Below are 21500 nucleotides of genomic sequence, written 5' to 3'. Positions count from 1 at the left end.
TGCGCTGGATACACTTCCGGTTATTGAAATATCGCGATTTTCATTGGTCAACACGTCACAACAGGTTCCTTAGTTGATTGGTCAGGTCTTAGATTCTTGTTGACGGAGTTCGTTTTAACTTGACGTTCAGTCCAAATTCACGTTCAATTTAAAGTTGATATTTTTATGTTCAGGACTCTTTAAAACGTTAGATTCTTAAAGACCGATTATATGGGATTGGCAATGAACAAAGCGCCAGTGAAGCTTTAACTAAAATACAAATATGTCCTCTTCAACATCAATCACAGAATGATTGATTTTAATGTATCGTTCTTCATGGTTGGTAGATATATGGTCGATATCAGTGGTGTAAAGTACTTAAGTACAAATATACTGAACAAAGATATAAACGCGACATGCAACAATTTCAATAATTTAACTGAGTTTCAGATCATATAAAGAAATCCGTCAATTAAAATAAATAGATGTGGCTCTTGATGGACATGACTGGGCAGAGGGGCGCATTTTAGGCAGGGTTGAAGACTGCGGCGTTTTCTGAGCTAAACTGACCAAGACGCACCTCGAACAACACATAAAAACTCACATAATTCTCCCCAAAAACAATGACAATTTCTCTCAGCCAGTGGGATATGGGCTTTTTAGGTGAGAGCTGATGCCGTCCTTTGACAAGCAGTGTCCACTTTGTTAAAGGCAGGGACGCAAAATGTGTTGCTCGTCTATTCCCAACTCGCCTCTCTGGGGTGCGGTTGGAGAGATGCATCTCTGCGGCGGTCCACCAACAGTTCCTCCAAAACATGTTCTAACTAACATAAATCATGTAGCTATAGGATATGGTAGAAAGAGTATTTGGTTATTTTCTGTAGCCTAAAGGGCTGGAGATAAAATGTATGATAATGTAATGATATTTTACATCATGCAAGTTTGTCAGATCAAATAGCCTAACCTAAATGGCACTCGATCAAATAAAACATGTTAACAAATAACATATCTAAAAAAACAGGACAGTTCAAAGTGAAATGGACGATATGGAATGGATAACCGCAACTGTTGTCCAGGAGTTTCACCCCATTGTCATGATCAGTGGTTTCAAGTTTGAATCCCTCCATTTTTGACAAGCTGTTCATAATGAAAAATAAAATACTTCTGCATTTACCGCTGAGTATTGCAAATAGGCTCGCGATAACTCTTGATAAAGTTGGGTAGTTGATATTCATGGTTTAAATAGCCGAATTCATTGGTCACAGGAATCGGGACTCATAAAGCCGTTGCACATGGATGGACATTCATACAATTCCATTGAGGGCGACATGGTGCGCTACACCCCAGTAAGCACGAGCCGACGTCTTTTTCTGGTCCTCTCCAGACATCGTTTTGTGATGTTTTACAAACGGAAGACTCACCACTTAGAAGGGAATTCATATAATAAGATGTCAGGCAACACTGAAAGCTACATCTCAGTCAGCGCGGACTGATAACTACGCCTTTTATAAGTCTGCTGTTCTGGACCGGCCTTGATTTCCAAAAACCACCAAAAAAACACAAACATTGGTTTTGGTCCGGACCAGATTTTGTCCGGTCTTGACCAGCCTTGATTTGGCCCCAAAATAGACATATAAATTACTTCTTTCCAACTTTCATTCAGAACCGAAAATGAACCGGATTTGAACGTCCAGAAAATACACTTTTTTCGATGCCCGGAAAATATTTTTTTTTCAACATCATGGAAAATACTACTTTAAACAAATGGAAAATAGCTTTTCACCATTCATTCAGAAACTAAATCTAACCTCAACATTTGGACCATATGTATTTTAGAGGTCGTTTTGCTGACTGTGACGATTGTAGTTTTGAGCTTATGGTGGCAGAATGGCAAGGACCGGCCTTGTGCGCAGCCATGGGTGGGCCTGGGAGGGCATAGGCCCACCCACTTGGGAGTCAGGCCCAGCCAATCAGAATGAGTTTTTCCCCACAAAGGGGTTTTATTACAGATAGATAAACTACTCAGTTTCATCAGCTGTCTGGCTGGTCTCAGATGATCCCGCAGGTGTAGAAGCCGGATGTGGAGGTCCTGGGCTGGCGTGGTTAACCGTGGTCTGCGGTTGTGAGGCTGGTTGGACGTACACCCAAATTCTCTAACACGATGTTGGAGATGGCTTATGGTAGAGAAATTAACATTAAATTCTCTGGCAACAGCTGTGGTGGACATTCCTGCAGTCAGCGTGCCAATTGAACATGCCCTCAAAACGTATATTTTTGACAACTTTTACTAAACCAGATTCCTAAATAAAATAATATACATTTTGCTCCTTACATTTTCCCTGACACCTAAAAGTACTCGTTACATTTTAAATGCTTAGCAGGACAGGAAATGGTCCAATTCACGCACTTATCAACAGAACATCTCTGGTCATCCCTACAGCCTCTGATCTGAAGGACTCACTAAACAGAGAACATCCCTGGTCATCCCTACTGCCTCTGATCTGGAGGACTCACTAAACAGAGAACATCCCTGGTCATCCCTACTGTCTCTGATCTGATGGACTCACTAAACAGAGAACATCCCTGGTCATCCCTACTGCCTCTGATCTGGAGGACTCACTAAACAGAGAACATCCCTGGTCATCCCTACTGCCTCTGATCTGGAGGACTCACTAAACAGAGAACATCCCTGGTCATCCCTACTGCATCTGATCTGACAGACTCACTAAACAGAGAACATCCCTGGTCATCCCTACTGCCTCTGATCTGGTGGACTCACTGAACAGAGAACATCCCTGGTCATCCCTACTGCCTCTGATCTGAAGGACTCACTAAACAGAGAACATCCCTGGTCATCCCTACTGTCTCTGATCTGAAGGACTCACTAAACAGAGAACATCCCTGGTCATCCCTACTGTCTCTGATCTGAAGGACTCACTAAACAGAGAACATCCCTGGTCATCCCTACTGTTTCTGATCTGGAGGACTCACTAAACAGAGAACATCCCTGGTCATCCCTACTGCCTCTGATCTGAAGGACTCACTAAACAGAGAACATCCCTGGTCATCCCTACTGCCTCTGATCTGAAGGACTCACTAAACACACATGATTCGTTTGTAAATTATGTCTGAGTGTTGAAGTGTGCCCCTGGCTAAAAACAACAAGAAGATGGTGCAGTCTGGTTTGCTTAATGTAAGGAATTTGAAATTATTTATACTTACATTTTAGTTTTGATACTTAAGCATATTTAAAACCAAATACTTTTAGACATTTACTCAAGTAGTAATTTACTGGGTGACTTTCACTTTTACTTGAATCATTTTCTATTCAGGTGTCTTTTCAAGGCGCACACATAATTTATTAAAGCCAAACTATCACATAAAAACAAACAAACAAACAAACAAACAGTGACTTCAGAGGTGCAACATGCACTAACTCAAAATAAAAAAGATAATATCCCAATCTTCTATAATGTATTCTCTTTTACTGGACCAACAGGTGGGAACAATAACAATAACTACTTAAATATGATCCCCAATTAGAGACAACGTTTACCAGCTTCCTCTAATGGGGAATCATACAAATCACCAACATAAAAAAATAAACTTGAACCCCACATAGAAATAATAAACTAGAATACCCCTAGTCACGCCCATGACCTACTACACCATAGAGAAACAATGGCTCTCTATTTTTTTTAATTATATTTATTTCACCTTTATTTAACCAGGTAGGCTAGTTGAGAACAAGTTCTCATTTGCAACTGCAACCTGGCCAAGATAAAGCATAGCAGTGTGAACAGACAACACAGAGTTAAGTCGCTCTGGATAAGAGCGTCTGCTAAATGACTTAAATGTAAATGTAAATGTACACATGGAGTAAACAATTAACAAGTCAATAACACAAAAATGAGTCTATATACATTGTGTGCAAAAGGCATGAGGAGGTAGGCGAATAATTACAATTTTGCAGATTAACACTGGACTAATAAATGATCAGATGGTCATGTACAGGTAGAGATATTGGTGTGCAAAAGAGCAGAAAAGTAAATAAATATAAACAGTATGGGGATGAGGTAGGTGAAAATGGGTGGGCTATTTACCGATAAGACTATGTACAGCTGCAGCGATCGGTTAGCTGCTCAGATAGCAGATGTTTGAAGTTGGTGAGGGAGATAAAAGTCTCCAACTTCAGGGATTTTTGCAATTCGTTCCAGTCACAGGCAGCAGAGTACTGGAACGAAATGCGGCCAAATGAGGTGTTGGCTTTAGGGATGATCAGTGAGATACACCTGCTGGAGCGCGTGCTACGGATGGGTGTTGCCATCGTGACCAGGGAACTGAGATAAGGCGGAGCTTTACATAGCATGGACTTGTAGATGACCTGGAACCAGTGGGTCTGGCGACGAATATGTAGCGAGGGCCAGCCGACTAGAGCATACAGGTCGCAGTGGTGGGTGGTATAAGGTGCTTTAGTAACAAAACGGATGGCACTGTGATAAACTGCATCCAGTGTGCTGAGTAGAGAGAGTATTGGAAGCTATTTTGTAGATGACATCGCCGAAGTCGAGGATCGGTAAGATAGTCAGTTTTACTAGGGTAAGTTTGGCAGCGTGAGTGAAGGAGGCTTTGTTGCGGAATAGAAAGCCGACTCTAGATTTGATTTTAGATTGGAGATGTTTGATATGAGTCTGGAAGGAGAGTTTACAGTCTAGCCAGACACCTAGGTACTTATAGATGTCCACATATTCTAGGTTGGAACCATCCAGGGTGGTGATGCTAGTCGGGCGTGCGGGTGCAGGCAGTGAAAGGTTGAAAAGCATACATTTGGTTTTACTAGCGTTTAAGAGCAGTTGGAGGCAACAGAAGGAGTGTTTTATGGCATTGAAGCTCGTTTGGAGGTTAGATAGCACAGTGTCCAAGGACATGCCGGAAGTATACAGAATGTATACAGGTGGTCAGGGCGTGACAATTGCTGAAGTAGGACCATTTCGTAGTTTTCCAGTATTATTGGTAACTATAGTGAATTGGGTGCTTTCCCCACCACTGATCGCTATAATACACCTATGATTCGGAATGAAATTATATAAGTAGAACATCTTCAATAATGTATTCTCTTTTACTGAACCAAACCTCATTGTTTTAGAAAACACACCTACATCATTCAGACAGCATACCAGGGACGTCACTAGAGATTCATGAATAGGGGGACGAAGCCTCTTTTTAGGAGGTCTGGTCATCAACCTGCGACGTCCCTGCAGCATAACGTTCAGTGTTGTTTCATCTGTTAAACATAGAACATATATCAGACGAGAATAAAATCAAATAGAATGGCTCATTGGATTGGATTTATATAGCGATTTTTGTTTCTAGACACTTACCACGTTTTTTTTTACAAGGGAACTCACCTCGTCTATCACCCAGATCAGAATATAATATAATATTGTAGATTGTTAGATAGTTTTGTTTAATATTTTAAAACAGAGAATAAAATAAAGGCTATCAACAGTAGTTTATTAGGCCTACAATCGATCTTTCGGAGGATGCAAACTGTATAAATGAGAATTATTATAAGATCTACTTTGCAGGCCTACTAAATGTCATGTCACTACTGTGCATGAGGGTAACGGGTTGGTTTGGGGGGATTTCGCTCTCTCTGCATTCCGTTGCTCATATCCCTCCCACAGCGGGTCCGGTTTAGGTCTCTGTAGCCCCACCTCCGAGGAACTGGCCTCGCCAGAACAGTAGGCTACCGCCGATTAGCTGGCCGCCCCCCTCCCAAGGAAACACTGGCCAGAAGAGAGGCTCTGCCGCCGTTCAGCTCGTTGTTTATTCGTCTGGGTAGGGTGTACTGCTGCCGCCATGGCCGACGAAGGCATGGATGAACGGTCTCCGCTGCTCTCAGCACCGAACTCCGGGAATGTCTCACCGTTGGAACCGCCGGCATACCTGCAGGACACGAGTCCAAGAGGTAAACCAACGTTAGGCTATGACTCCCCCCATGTGTGCTGAATCGTTTTTGGGCGTATCGTGTTGAGCAATGTTTTACATGGTGCGTTAAATTATAACGGGGAAGACACCGGCATCAGTCTAAAAAAATCAACCCGACCGGAAGAAAATCCGAAATCAGAAGGTGGAGTTTGCAGTGTTTAGAGGAACAACGCAGGAGAAGGCCTAGTCGAATAATTTCACAACAATTCCTGTTGTAGTTCTGTATTCTGTCGTGATGCATCACGATCTGTTGTTGTTGCTGGGTAATACTGTTTACATCTCCCCCCTTTCTACAAATATCTATAAGCACATAAGTGATGTTGTCAGAACATAAACAACGTAGCCATGACTTGAGATGAGCAAGAAGGACAGTAATCAAATCAGAGGATACAATTATAATTTGCAATCCCCTCTGAACATTGTGTTGTTGTGGTTGTGGGTCTGTAAGACACTTTTAACATGGCAGGTTATACATGAGTCTGTTCTATAACCCATGTGTCATTCAGTGCTTTCCATTGATTTGATTGGACCATAAACAGATATGAAATAGATGGAGTACAGTATTCGTATCCCTTCAATCCAGCATGACCCATAGACCCAGTAGTGCATGTTGCTGAGCATCGTTTCACTGTGATATTCAGATGATGAGCCTATAGAGCCATGATACAGTACTATACACATCCCTGTTGTTCCAGCTGGAATGACTGGACAGTCTTCTAACCTACAGTAAACCACACATCTTTGTCAAGAAAGCTTTTCTACTGAGCTGGCTTGATCAAATCTCAGAACACAGAGGCTACGTTCCTCTCAGACAGAGGCTACGTTCCTCTCAGACAGGACAGAGGCTACGTTCCTCTCAGACAGGACAGAGGCTACGTTCCTCTCAGACAGAGGCTACGTTCCTCTCAGACAGAACACAGAGTCTACGTTCCTCTCAGACAGAACACAGAGTCTACGTTCCTCTCAGACAGGACAGAGGCTACGTTCCTCTCAGACAGAACACAGAGGCTACGTTCCTCTCAGACAGAACACAGAGTCTACGTTCCTCTCAGACAGGACAGAGGCTACGTTCCTCTCAGACAGAACACAGAGGCTACGTTCCTCTCAGACAGAACACAGAGGCTACGTTCCTCTCAGACAGAACACAGAGGCTACGTTCCTCTCAGACAGAACACAGAGGCTACGTTCCTCTCAGACAGGACAGAGGCTATGTTCGCCACTGGCGCCCTGTGCTCTTCACAGATGAAAGCAGGTTCACACTGAGCACAAATGACAGATGTGACAGTCTGGAGACGCCATGGAGAACGTTCTGCTGCCTGCAACATCCTCCAGCATGACCGGTTTGGCGGTGGGTCAGTCATGGTGTGGGGTTGCATTTCTTTGGGGAGCCGCACAGCCCTCCATGTGCTCGCCAGAGGTAGCCTGACTGCCATTAGGTACCGAGATGAGATCTTCAGACCCCTTGTGAGACCATATGCTGGGGCGGTTGGCCCTGGGTTCCTCCTAATGCAAGACAATGCTAGACCTCATGTGGCTGGAGTGTGTCAGCAGTTCCTGCAGGAGGAAGGCATTGATGCTATGGACTGGCCCGCCCGTTCCCCAGACCTGAATCCAATTGAGCACATCTGGGACATCATGTCTCGCTTCATCCACCAACGCCACGTTGCACCACAGACTGTCCAGGAGTTGGCGGATGCTTTAGTCCAGGTCTGGGAGATCCCTCAGGAGACCATCCGCCACCTCATCAGGAGCATGCCCAGGCGTGGTAGGGAGGTCATACAGGCACGTGGAGGCCACACACACTACTGAGCCTCATTTTGACTTGTTTTAAGGACATTACATCACAGTTGGATCAGCCTGTAGTGTGGTTTTCCACTTTAATTTTGAGTGTGACTCCAAATCCAGACCTCCATGGGTTGATAAATTTGATTTCCATTGATAATTCTTGTGTGATTTTGTTGTCAGCACATTCAACTATGTAAAGAACAAAGTATTTAATAAGAATATTTCATTCATTCAGATCTAGGATGTGTTATTTTAGTGTTCCCTTTATTTTTTGAGCAGTGTATATTTCTGGGTATAGTTTGAATTGGCTCCAGGTCATGTCGTCATTTGTCGTAACATTGTTCTGCCCTGCCAGTTTTCTTCAACAAAACTAGATATTCTTCAGGAAAAGGAGTGTAAACTGATTTATTGACACCAGGGATGCATCCCAAATAGCACCCCATTTCATACATGTAGTGCACTACTTTCTACCAGAGCCCGATGAGCCCTGGTGAAAAGTAGTGCACTATATAGGGAACTGAGAGTCAGACATAATGCACCTTCGGTACCTTCTGAAGCGCATAGCCAGCCATTTAATGTAGACTGAATGGGTTTCGTTACCTACCTTCTGTACGCCGTGAGATTTAAATCTGATGTTTAATCCATATTTCACCACTGGATTAACGGTAAACGTTGAGCTGATCTGTAGTGGGGGAAGTGACTGCCTTCTCCAGCCTAGTGGTTAGAGCGTTGGACTAGTAACCGGAAGGTTGCGAGTTCAAACCCCCGAGCTGACAAGGTACAAATCTGTCGTTCTGCCCCTGAACAGGCAGTTAACCCATTGTTCCCAGGCCGTCATTGAAAATAAGAATTTGTTCTTAACTGACTTGCCTGGTTAAATAAAGGTCAAATAAAGGTACAATAAATACACTTCCTGGATCCAGTTCCATACTGTTTCTGAACAGACTTGTCAGACGTTCCCAGTGTACAGTGACGGCCTAGTTATTTCCCCAATCCGTACTCAGGATTATGGCACATTCTCCGGGTTTATTGGGTTCTGGTTAACTACAAACCTCTATCATCCAACAGGGATTGGCACGGGTCAGAGAGGGTAGGACTGCTGAACTGGGCTCTAGTCTGGAGGTTAGTGAATAACCACCAATCAGCTGTGTATCTGGACTGGGTTATTTAATGGTTGTAGTGACGACACAGCTGGGTTATTTAATGGTTGTTGTAGTGACTACACAGCTGGGTTATTTAATGGTTGTTGTAGTGACGACACAGCTGGGTTATTTAATGGTTGTTGTAGTGACTACACAGCTGGGTTATTTAATGGTTGTAGTGACGACACAGCTGGGTTATTTAAGGTTGTTGTAGTGACGACACAGCTGGGTTATTTAATGGTTGTTGTAGTGACTACACAGCTGGGTTATTTAATGGTTGTAGTGACTACACAGCTGGGTTATTTAATGGTTGTTATTCTAGAATATAACAGTTTATAAGGTTGACACAAACAGTATTGCGATATAAGGTATCGTGGCAAGGAAAGAAAACAATAGAATACCCTGTAGAATAGAATACCCTGTAGAATAGAACAGAATAGAATACCCTGTAGAATAGAACAGAATAGAATACCCTGTAGAATAGAATACCCAGTAGAATAGAATACCCTGTAGAATAGAACAGAATAGAATACCCAGTAGAATAGAACAGAATAGAATACCCTGTAGAATAGAACAGAATAGAATACCCTGTAGAATAGAACAGAATAGAATACCCTGTAGAATAGAATACCCAGTAGAATAGAATACCCTGTAGAATAGAACAGAATAGAATACCCAGTAGAATAGAACAGAATAGAATACCCTGTAGAATAGAACAGAATAGAATACCCTGTAGAATAGAATACCCAGTAGAATAGAACAGAATAGAATACCCTGTAGAACAGAATACCCTGTAGAATAGAATACCCTGTAGAATAGAATACCCTGTAGAATAGAATACCCTGTAGAATAGAATACCCTGTAGAATAGAACAGAATATAATACCCAGTAGAATAGAACAGAATAGAATACCCTGTAGAATAGAACAGAATAGAATACCCTGTAGAACAGAATACCCTGTAGAATAGAATACCCTGTAGAATAGAACAGAATATAATACCCAGTAGAATAGAACAGAATAGAATACCCGGTAGAATAGAACAGAATAGAATACCCAGTAGAATAGAACAGAATAGAATACCCTGTAGAATAGAACAGAATAGAATACCCAGTAGAATAGAACAGAATAGAATACCCTGTAGAATAGAACAGAATAGAATACCCAGTAGAATAGAACAGAATAGAATACCCTGTAGAATAGAACAGAATAGAATACCCAGTAGAATAGAACAGAATAGAATACCCTGTAGAATAGAACAGAATAGAATACCCAGTAGAATAGAACAGAATAGAATACCCTGTAGAATAGAATACCTTTTATAATATAACATAACACCATGTAGAATTTAATACCTTGTAGAATAGAACATAATAGAATACCCAGTAGAATAGAACAGAATACCCAGTAGAATAGAATACCCTGTAGAATATAATACCTTGTAGAATAGAACATAATAGAATACTCTGTAGAATAGAATACCTTGTAGAATAGAACATAATAGAATACCCAGTAGAATAGAACAGAATACCCAGTAGAATAGAATACCTTGTAGAATAGAACAGAATAGAATACTCTGTAGAATAGAATACCTTGTAGAATAGAACAGAATAGAATACCCTGTAGAATAGAATACCTTGTAGAATATAACAGAATAGAATACCCTGTAGAATATAACATAATATAATACCCTGTAGAATAGAATACCTTACAGAATAGAATACATTGTAGAATATAACATAACAGAATACCCTGTAGAATATAATACCTTGTTGAATAGAACAGAATACCTGGTAGAATAGAACAGAATATAATACCCTGTAGAATAGAACAGAATACCCTGTAGAATATAACATAATAGAATACCCTGTAGAATAGAATACCTTGTAGAATAGAACAGAATAGAATACATTGTAGAATATAACATAACAGAATACCCTGTAGAATATAATACCTTGTTGAATAGAACAGAATACCTGGTAGAATAGAACAGAATATAATACCCTGTAGAATAGAACAGAATAGAATACCTTGTAGAATAGAACAGAATAGAATACATTGTAGAATATAACATAACAGAATACCCTGTAGAATAGAATACCTTGTAGAATAGAACAGAATACCTGGTAGAATAGAACAGAATAGAATACCCTGTAGAATAGAACAGAATAGAATACCGTTTAGAATAGAATACCCAGTAGAATATAACAGAATAGAATACACAGTAGAATAGAACAGAATAGAATACCTTGTAGAATATAACAAAATAGAATACCCTGTAGAATAGAAAATAATATAATACCCTGTAGAACAGAATACCCTGTAGAATAGAACAAAATAGAATACCCTGTAGAATAGAATAGAATGCCTTGTAGAATATAACAAAATAGAATACCCTGTAGAATAGAACTGAATAGAATACCCAGTAGAACAGAATAGAATGCCTTGTAGAATAGAACAGAATAGAATGCCTTGTAGAATAGAACAAAATAGAATGCCTTGTAGAATAGAACAGAATAGATTGCCTTGTAGAATAGAACAGAATAGAATGCCTTGTAGAATAGAACAGAATAGAATACCCTGTAGAATAGAATACCTTCTAGAATAGAGCAGAATAGAATACCCTGTAGAATATAACATAACAGAATACCCTGTAGAATATAATACATTGTAGAACAGAATAGAATACCTTGTAGAATAGAACATAATAGAATACCCAGTAGAATAGAACAGAATACCCAGTAGAATAGAATACCTTGTAGAATATAACATAACAGAATACCCTGTAGAATATAATACCTTGTAGAATAGAACATAATAGAATACCCTGTAGAATAGAATACCTTGTAGAATAGAGCAGAATAGAATACCTTGTAGAATAGAGCAGAATAGAATACCCTGTAGAATAGAACATTATAGAATACCCTGTAGAATAGAATACCTTGTAGAATAGAACAGAATAGAATACCCTGTAGAATATATTATAATACCCTGTAGAATAGAATACCCTGTAGAATAGAATACCTTGTAGAATATAACATAATAGAATACCCTGTAGAATATAATACCTTGTAGAATAGAACATAATAGAATACCCTGTAGAATAGAACATAATAGAATACCCAGTAGAATAGAATACCTTGTAGAATATAGCATAACAGAATACCCTGTAGAATATAATACCTTGAGGGCAAGAGGGCAACAGTACTTGTGCAAAGTTTCAGAATGATAACTTCCAAAATGAGTGTGCTACATGACATTCATCATGAAGTCCCCCAGGTGTCCCATACAAGTAGCCCAAATGTACCCAAATTGGTGAATATATACATTTTGAAAGAAATAACTATATACAAAATACCAAAATGGTATTCTAACACCCAAAAAATTGAGAAGAAAATATGGGGAAGAAAATATATTTACAAAATAACATGGGTAACTATTTAAACACTTTCAATATTTGGAAGACCCTCAGTCCTCTATCAAATCAAATTTATTTATATAGCCCTTCGTTCATCAGCTAATATCTCAAAGTGCTGTACAGAAACCCAGCCTAAAACCCCAAACAGTAAGCAATGCAGGTGTAGAAGCACGGTGGCTAGGAAAAACTCCCTAGAAAGGCCAAAACCTAGGAAGAAACCTAGAGAGGAACCAGGCTCTGAGGGGTGGCCAGTCCTCTTCTGGCTGTGCCGGGTGGAGATTATAACAGTACATGGCCAAGATTTTCAAACGTTCATAGATGACCAGCAGGGTCAAATAATAATAATCACAGTATTTGTAGAGGATGCAACAGGACAGCACCTGAAGAGTAAATATGAACAGTTTAGGGTTCCATAGCCGCAGGCAGAAAAGTTGAAACTGGAACAGCAGCACGGCCAGGTGGACTGGGGACAGCAAGGAGTCATCATGTCAGGTAGTCCTGACTCATGGTCCTAGGGCTCAGGTCCCCCGAGAGAGAGAATTAGAAAGAGCATACTGAAATTCACACAGGACAACGGATAAGACAGAAGAAGTAGTCCAGATATAACAATAATTAATATATTCATATTAATAATTAAGACAACAAATATTAGATAAAATATAGAATGCATTAAAATGTTTAATATATATATATTAAACATTTTAATGTATATATATATTAAACATTTTAATGTATTCTATATTTTATATAATATTTGTTGTCTTAATTATGCATTGTTGTCTTAATTATGCATTTGTTGTTGTGTCTTGTACATAATAATAATTATAATAATGCCCTCGTAGCAGTCAGATATTTACAATGTAACATGAAAACAAGGCTAGTTTTTTGTTGATGTTGCAAAGAAGCTAGCTAGATGATTATTAGCAACATCCTTATTTGACCAGATCCTCTTCTCCTTCAGCCGGTGGAGGTCTATATTTCATCCCTTGTCATTCCTGCCAACTATATGAACGAGGTGAAATGTATTTTAATTTCTGTGTCAGAATGCACTGCTGCATTAAAGCGATTCAGAACTAACTTGTTGACATGTTCTGTTGCAGGTTCAATGCCAGATTAACTCATTGTCGAATGTATCCATAGTCATGAGTGAATAAGCATATTTATTTGTCAAGAACGTACCGAGTCACCCATCACTCACGTCAAAAACCTGAACTCCAACAATCGCATTGTTTTAAAGAAATCAAAATTGTAAACAATGCATACACACAGTATGACATTTATACATAACATTGACATTTGACTTTGAAGTAAAGATAAAATGATTTATTCATCATTTCCACAAACCTGGGACATTGAAGATTACCATATGAACTGTGATTACTGTCCTGGAACATTACCTATTATTACTATCAGAGAGAGCACAGATTATTCTGCTTTTCCATTTGAGGAATTAGACCAGCACAAATAACACAGCATGTAAAATGTATTCATGTCTCAACACACTATACCAACACACTATATCAACACTCTATATCACCACCCTATATCAACACTATAAATCAACACCCTATATCAACACCCTATATCAACACTATAAATCAACACTCTATATCAACACTATAAATCACCAACCTATATCAACACTATAAATCAACACCCTATATCAACAATCTATATCACCACCCTATATCAACACTCTATATCACCACCCTATATCAACACTATAAATCAACACCCAATATCAACACTATAAATCAACACCCTATATCAACACTATAAATCAACACCCTATATCAACACTATAAATCAACACACTATATCAACACTCTATATCACCACCCTATATCAACACTCTATATCACCACCCTATATCAACACTATAAATCAACACCCTATATCAACACTATAAATCAACACCCTATATCAACACTATAAATCAACACACTATATCAACACTCTATATCAACACCCTATATCAACACTCTATATCACCACCCTATATCAACACTATAAATCAACACCCTATATCAACACTATAAATCAACACCCTATATCAACACTATAAATCAACACCCTATATCAACACTATAAATCAACACCCTATACCAACACTATAAATCAACACCCTATATCAACACTATAAATCAACACCCTATATCAACACCCTATATCAACACTATAAATCAACACCCTATATCAACACTATAAATCAACACCCTATATCAACACCCTATATCAACACTATAAATCAACACCCTATATCAACACCCTATATCAACACTATAAATCGACACCCTATATCAACACTATAAATCAACACTATAAATCAACACCCTATATCAACACCCTATATCAACACTAAATCAACACCGTATATCAACACCCTATATCAACACCCTATATCAACACCCTATATCAACACCCTATATCAACACTATAAATCAACACACTATACCAACACTATATATCAACACTATATATCAACACTATATATCAACACTATAAATCAACACCCTATATCAACACTATAAATCAACACCCTATATCAACATTATAAATCAACACCCTATACCAACACACAATATCAACATCCTATATCAACACTATAAATCAACACCCTATACCAACACCCTATATCAACACTATAAATCAACACCCTATACCAACACTATAAATCAACACACTATATCAACACTATAAATCAACACCCTATATCAACACTATAAATCAACACACTCTATCAACACACTATCAACACTATAAATCAACACTCTATATCAACACCTTATATCAACACTATATATCAACACCCTATATCAACACCTTATATCACCACCCTATACCAACACACTATACCAACACTATATATCAACACTATATATCAACACTATATATCAACACTATAAATCAACACCCTATATCAACACTATATATCAACACTATATATCAACACTATATATCAACACCCTATATCAACACGCTATACCAACACTATATATCAACACTATACGGCGGCAGGGTAGCCTAGTGGTTAGAGCGTTGGACTAGCAACCGGAAGGTTGTGAGTTCAAACCCCCGAGCCGACAAGGTACAAATCTGTCGTTCTGCCCCTGAACAGGCAGTTAACCCACTGTTCCCAGGCCGTCATTGAAAATAAGAATGTGTTCTTAACTGACTTGCCTGGTTAAATAAAAAAAAAAGGTAAAAATTAATTTGTAAGTCGCTCTGGATAAGAGCGTCTGCTAAATGACGTAAATGTAAAAAAAAAAACTATACATCAACACTATATATCAACACCCTATATCACCACCCTATATCAACACTCTATATCACCACCCTATATCAACAGCCTATATCAACACATGTTGCTGCTGTCAATTGTGAGCAGCACATTTACCACTGCATGGAGTCTGAACCTGAGAATGAGGAGGTGGACAGCATTACACAGGTTGAAAAAAGGTAGCAAAAACAGTACACAGCAACACTGTTCCTCTCTAGGTTTCTTCCTAGGTTCTGGCCATTCTCGGGAGTTTTTCCTAGCCACAGTGCTTCTACATCTGTATTGCTTGCTGTTTGGGGTTTTAGGCTGGGTTTCTGTACAACACTTTATGACAACAGCTGATGTAAGCTGATCAGGGCTTTATAAATACATTTGATTGATTTTTAACGTGTTACTGAGTCAAGATGTTATCACATCAGGAGAAGAACAAGCAAAGGAAGCAGCATAGGGGAAGGTAGGATGGGTTCATAAAGACAAGATGGAGAGTTCCACAGTGACTGCAGTTGATTGACCACGTGGCATAAAAGGCTTAGTGTGGAATAAGGGAAAACTGGAGGGATGGTTGGCTGTGGGATTAACATAACATGGGGTGTGGGTGTGCTTCTGCCTAGAGGGATGGTTGGCTGTGGGATTAACATAACATTGGGTGTGCTTCTGTCTAGAGGGATGATTGGCTGTGGGATTAACATAACATGGGGTGCTTCTGTCTAGAGGGATGGTTGGCTGTGGGATTAACATAACATGGGGTGCTTCTGTCTAGAGGGATGGTTGGCTGTGGGATTAACATAACATGGGGTGCTTCTGTCTAGAGGGATGGTTGGCTGTGGGATTAACATAACATGGGGTGCTTCTGTCTAGAGGGATGGTTGGCTGTGGGATTAACATAACATGGGGTGCTTCTGCCTAGAGGGATGGTTGGCTGTGGGATTAACATAACATGGGGTGCTTCTGCCTAGAGGGATGGTTGGCTGTGGGATTAACATAACATTGGATTAACATAACATGGGTGTGGTGTGCTTCTGTCTAGAGGGATGATTGGCTGTGGGATTAACATAACATGGGGTGTGCTTCTGTCTAGAGGGATGGTTGGCCGTGGGATTAACATAACATGGGGTGCTTCTGTCTAGAGGGATGGTTGGCTGTGGGATTAACATAACATGGGGTGTGCTTCTGTCTAGAGGGATGGTTGGCTGTGGGATTAACATAACATTGGGTGTGCTTCTGTCTAGAGGGATGATTGGCTGTGGGATTAACATAACATGGGGTGTGCTTCTGTCTAGAGGGATGGTTGGCTGTGGGATTAACATAACATGGGGTGCTTCTGCCTAGAGGGATGGTTGGCCGTGGGATTAACATAACATGGGGTGCTTCTGTCTAGAGGGATGGTTGGCTGTGGGATTAACATAACATGGGGTGTGCTTCTGTCTAGAGGGATGGTTGGCTGTGGGATTAACATAACATTGGGTGTGCTTCTGTCTAGAGGGATGATTGGCTGTGGGATTAACATAACATGGGGTGTGCTTCTGTCTAGAGGGATGGTTGGCTGTGGGATTAACATAACATGGTGTGCTTCTGTCTAGAGGGATGGTTGGCTGTGGGATTAACATAACATGGGGTGTGGGTGTGCTTCTGTCTAGAGGGATGGTTGGCTGTGGGATTAACATAACATGGGGTGTGGGTGTGGGTGTGCTTCTGTCTAGAGGGATGGTTGGCTGTGGGATTAACATAACATGGGGTGTGGGTGTGGGTGTGCCTCTGTCTAGAGGGATGGTTGGCTGTGGGATTAACATAACATGGGGTGTGGGTGTGGGTGTGCTTCTGTCTAGAGGGATGGTTGGCTGTGGGATTAACATAACATGGGGTGTGGGTGTGGGTGTGCTTCTGTCTAGAGGGATGGTTGGCTGTGGGATTAACATAACATGGGGTGCTTCTGTCTAGAGGGATGGTTGGCTGTGGGATTAACATAACATGGGGTGCTTCTGCCTAGAGGGATGGTTGGCTGTGGGATTAACATAACATGGGGTGCTTCTGCCTAGAGGGATGGTTGGCTGTGGGATTAACATAACATGGGGTGTGGGTGTGCTTCTGTCTAGAGGGATGGTTGGCCGTGGAATTAACATAACATGGGGTGCTTCTGCCTAGAGGGATGGTTGGCTGTGGGATTAACATAACACGGGGTGCTTCTGTCTAGATGGATGGTTGGCTGTGGGATTAACATAACATGGGGTGTGGGTGTGCTTCTGTCTAGATGGATGGTTGGCCGTGGAATTAACATAACATGGGGTGTGGGTGTGCTTCTGCCTAGAGGGATGGTTGGCCGTGGAATTAACATAACATGGGGTGTGGGTGTGCTTCTGTCTAGAGGGATGGTTGGCCGTGGGATTAACATAACATGGGGTGCTTCTTTAGATCATTATAATAATATCCGGCCCCTGTCTAGTCCGGGTCTCAGAAGGTCCCTCAACGGCATTCCGTCTCCATTGCAGCATTCAAATCGTGGTCATGGTGTGTCTGTGGATCGCAGCATTTAAAGACGACGAGGGATCACAACAATTCCACAGATTGACACAATACAACAGACACAATACAACTTCAGCATAATGTTAACAACATGGTGGTTTGTTGTGTGTGTGATAGATGGAAGAATCGTACCCCAGCTGTAGGTCCATTTGATTGTGTGTGTGGTCACTTGGGCCACCAACCAGTACTGGGACCACTGGAGACTTGTGAGGCTGGAAGTGCAGGAAGTTAACAGTCTGTGGCTTAGATTGAATTCAAAGTTAACACACATGATAAACAAAGCAATACGATGCCACAAACTACTACGCATATGGAAGACTGTACAACCCAGGCCAGTACAACAGCCTAGACATGGAGTGGAACCTAAAGGCTAATACAGTACCAACCAATACTACTCTGCTGACCGACAGGGCAGGTTTGGACCAGTGCTGCCCTGGCTGCAGTCTTCTGGTCCGCACCTTCTTCTTAACAGCACCCGCCTTGGCATCCATCAACAAGTTCAACTTGAGAGTAGAAGCATGTGCTATGTATCAATACCATCTTAATGAATCCCCTCTTGCAGATTCACCATGGTGGACAGCACTAGATCTGGATGGCAGGAGACTGTATTAGCTGTTGTTCCCGCCCAGCTCATACCTGATTACAAATCATCGCCGTGATTCAGTATGTTGATTAAGTCAGGTCTTAAGAGCTGGGATAAAATCATTCACACACTTCTGCTCTTCAGGACTTTCTGCAATGACTGACATAGACCTAAGTAGGAGAACAGTGTTCCAGGTTGAACCAGCTGACCTCGTTGAGAGGTCATGAGTCTCTGGCACATCTATTGGTTCTGGAATAGAGAAGCTGAAAATAAGGTTTGCCGTTCGGCATCAATAACATGATCGTAGTTCTACCTCCAAAAAAAAAAACGTGAATACCAATTAATTTCTCATGCGTTTAAATAACTAGACAAACTGACCGGCTAATGTAGCCATCTAGCCAGTCTAAAGTTGCTAACCATGAGCTAGTGTAGCCGATGTGAAATGGCTAGCTAGTTAGCGGTGGTGTGCGCTAATGGTGTTTCAATCGGTGACGTCACTTGCTCTGAGACCTTGAAGTAGTGGTTCACCTCGCTCTGAGACCTTGAAGTAGTGGTTCCCCTTGCTCTGAGATCTTGAAGTAGTGGTTCCCCTCGCTCTGCAAGGGCTGCGGCTTTTGTGGAGCGATGGGTAACGATGCTTCGAGGGTGATTGTTGATGTGTGCAGAGGGTCCCTGGTTCGCGCCCGGGTCGGGGCAAGGGGACGGACGTAAAGTTTATACTGTTACACTAGCTAGATAACAGGTATTGTGTACATTTTAAACTCTTCCAAGACAGTTCACAGAATTGTCAATTTATATATATTTTTTTTTTTGTAAATTGATTTATTACAAAATGTAGCTAAAGTGAGAGTTGTTTCAGAGATTATTGCCTTCGCTTCGGCAGTGTCATCTTCCTGGTTCTGATGAGTGAGCTAAAGCTTGTCCTGTATGATAGCCACATTAGCAGCTAATTAGCATTGATAAAAGTCACCTTTGTCCTCGAGAGATTTACACGGTTATCAAAAAGTCACGCCAGGATAAACACAAAACACAGCCCTCATTTGAAGTGTTTTTAAAAATCCCCTATGGGGAAAAATGAATGGTGGAAAAACCATTTATGGCTTTCACCGCTAGGTTTTATGGGTATTATGACTCAAGCTGTGGTACTCTATATATTTCACCCATGACGTCGGAGCCTGTTTTGACAGGAAAACTACTGACATGGCAACCCTGGCGAAAATGTCTCTCCTTGAGTGACAGGGGGCAGAGCTTGTTGTGGGAAGTGCCTGCAGGAGGACAGGGAGAGAGACGACTCAAGTAGCAAACGGAGAAAACTATAGAAACTGACACTATATATCGATATATAGTAAAACACGGTATTTACCGTCCAGCCTTGCTCTATAGGGTATAGGTCTCCATTTGGGTGGTGGTGCAATGGGAACCCTCCATGGCACCACCCTGATTGAACTAGCTGTTTAAGGTGACATTGTACCTGTGTTGTAACCCTGTTGTTACGATATAGATATATATATATATATATATATGAGAGAGAGGTGGAGAGATTAGTACTGGTAATTGAGTAATAATATGTCAAAACGTCTTACAAACACAAGTAGTGGTGAAGTGAAGGAGAGATTGACAACTGTAGTAGAAGTAATCAATGAAAAACATACCGACCACATTTCAAACACACTCCTGGCAGGTGATGGAAGCTCAATACATTGTCTCCAATCATCTGGTTTCACTACTTCCTAGTGGGGCTCAAGGTCTAGTGTGGCCCAGAGTCTGGTGTGGCCCAGAGTCTGGTGTGGCCCAGAGTCTATTGTGGCCCAGAGTCTAGTGTGGCCCAGAGTCTAGTGTGGCCCAGGGTCTAGTGTGGCCCAGGGTCTAGTGTGGCCCAGGGTCTAGTGTGGCCCAGGGTCTAGTGTGGCCCAGAGTCTAGTGTGGCCCAGAGTCTGGTGTGGCCCAGAGTCTGGTGTGGCCCAGAGTCTGGTGTGGCCCAGAGTCTGGTGTGGCCCAGAGTCTGGTGTGGCCCAGAGTCTGGTGTGGCCCAGAGTCTGGTGTGGCCCAGAGTCTGGTGTGGCCCAGGGTCTGGTGTGGCCCAGGGTCTGGTGTGGCCCAGGGTCTGGTGTGGCCCAGGGTCTGGTGTGGCCCAGGGTCTGGTGTGGCCCAGAGTCTGGTGTGGCCCAGAGTCTGGTGTGGCCCAGGGTCTGGTGTGGCCCAGGGTCTGGTGTGGCCCAGAGTCTAGTGTGGCCCAGAGTCTAGTGTGGCCCAGAGTCTAGTGTGGCCCAGGGTCTAGTGTGGTGTAGTGTGGCTCAGGGTCTAGTGTGGCTCAGGGTCTAGTGTGGCCCAGGGTCTAGTGTGGCCCAGGGTCTAGTGTGGTGTAGTGTGGCTCAGGGTCTAGTGTGGCTCAGAGTCTAACTCTTTGTGTCTTTGTATTATAGAGTGATGGTTCATATGTGACCTGTCTAATATTTGCACAGTGTGTGTATCTAATGTGCCTGTAGGGCTGGACATACATCATGAACCAGCTGCTGTGTCTCTCCCCTCCAGCTGAACTCCCTCCCCCCTACACAGCCATCGCCAGTCCCGACCCAGGGGGGGTACCCGTCATCAACTGCCGGGTGTGTCAGTCTCTCATTAACCTGGATGGCAAGCTGCAGCAGCACGTGGTGAAGTGCACTGTGTGCAACGAGGCCACGGTAAGACTCACCTGCACCTGTGTGTGTCTGTGTGTCTCTGTGTGTGTGTCTCTCTGTGTGTGTGTCTCTCTGTGTGTGTGTGTGTTCTCTCTGTGTGTGTGTGTGTCTGTCTCTGTGTGTCTG

At 41.7% G+C, this 21500-nt stretch overlaps 1 protein-coding gene across 2 annotated transcripts in view; it reads left to right on the top strand.

Moving 5' to 3' along the window:
* Positions 1-5314: 5314 nt before the first annotated feature.
* The window catches only part of pip4p2 (phosphatidylinositol-4,5-bisphosphate 4-phosphatase 2), a 45828-nt gene continuing 29642 nt past the window's right edge, over positions 5315-21500 (top strand). Inside the window, exons 1-2 of one of the 2 annotated variants that reach the window (XM_064982838.1) lie at positions 5315-5950; positions 21229-21377. In XM_064982838.1, coding sequence (XP_064838910.1) covers positions 5842-5950; positions 21229-21377 — 258 coding nt within the window. In that variant the 5' untranslated portion in view covers positions 5315-5841. The remainder of the gene's footprint in view (positions 5951-21228; positions 21378-21500) is intronic. The other variant, XM_064982839.1, reaches the window with a different exon arrangement.

The sequence above is a fragment of the Oncorhynchus masou genome, chromosome 13, assembly GCF_036934945.1.
Source record: "Oncorhynchus masou masou isolate Uvic2021 chromosome 13, UVic_Omas_1.1, whole genome shotgun sequence".
Lineage (NCBI taxonomy): Eukaryota > Metazoa > Chordata > Actinopteri > Salmoniformes > Salmonidae > Oncorhynchus > Oncorhynchus masou.
Note: the sequence above shows the minus strand (reverse complement) of the source record. Positions and strands in the feature narration are given on the sequence as shown.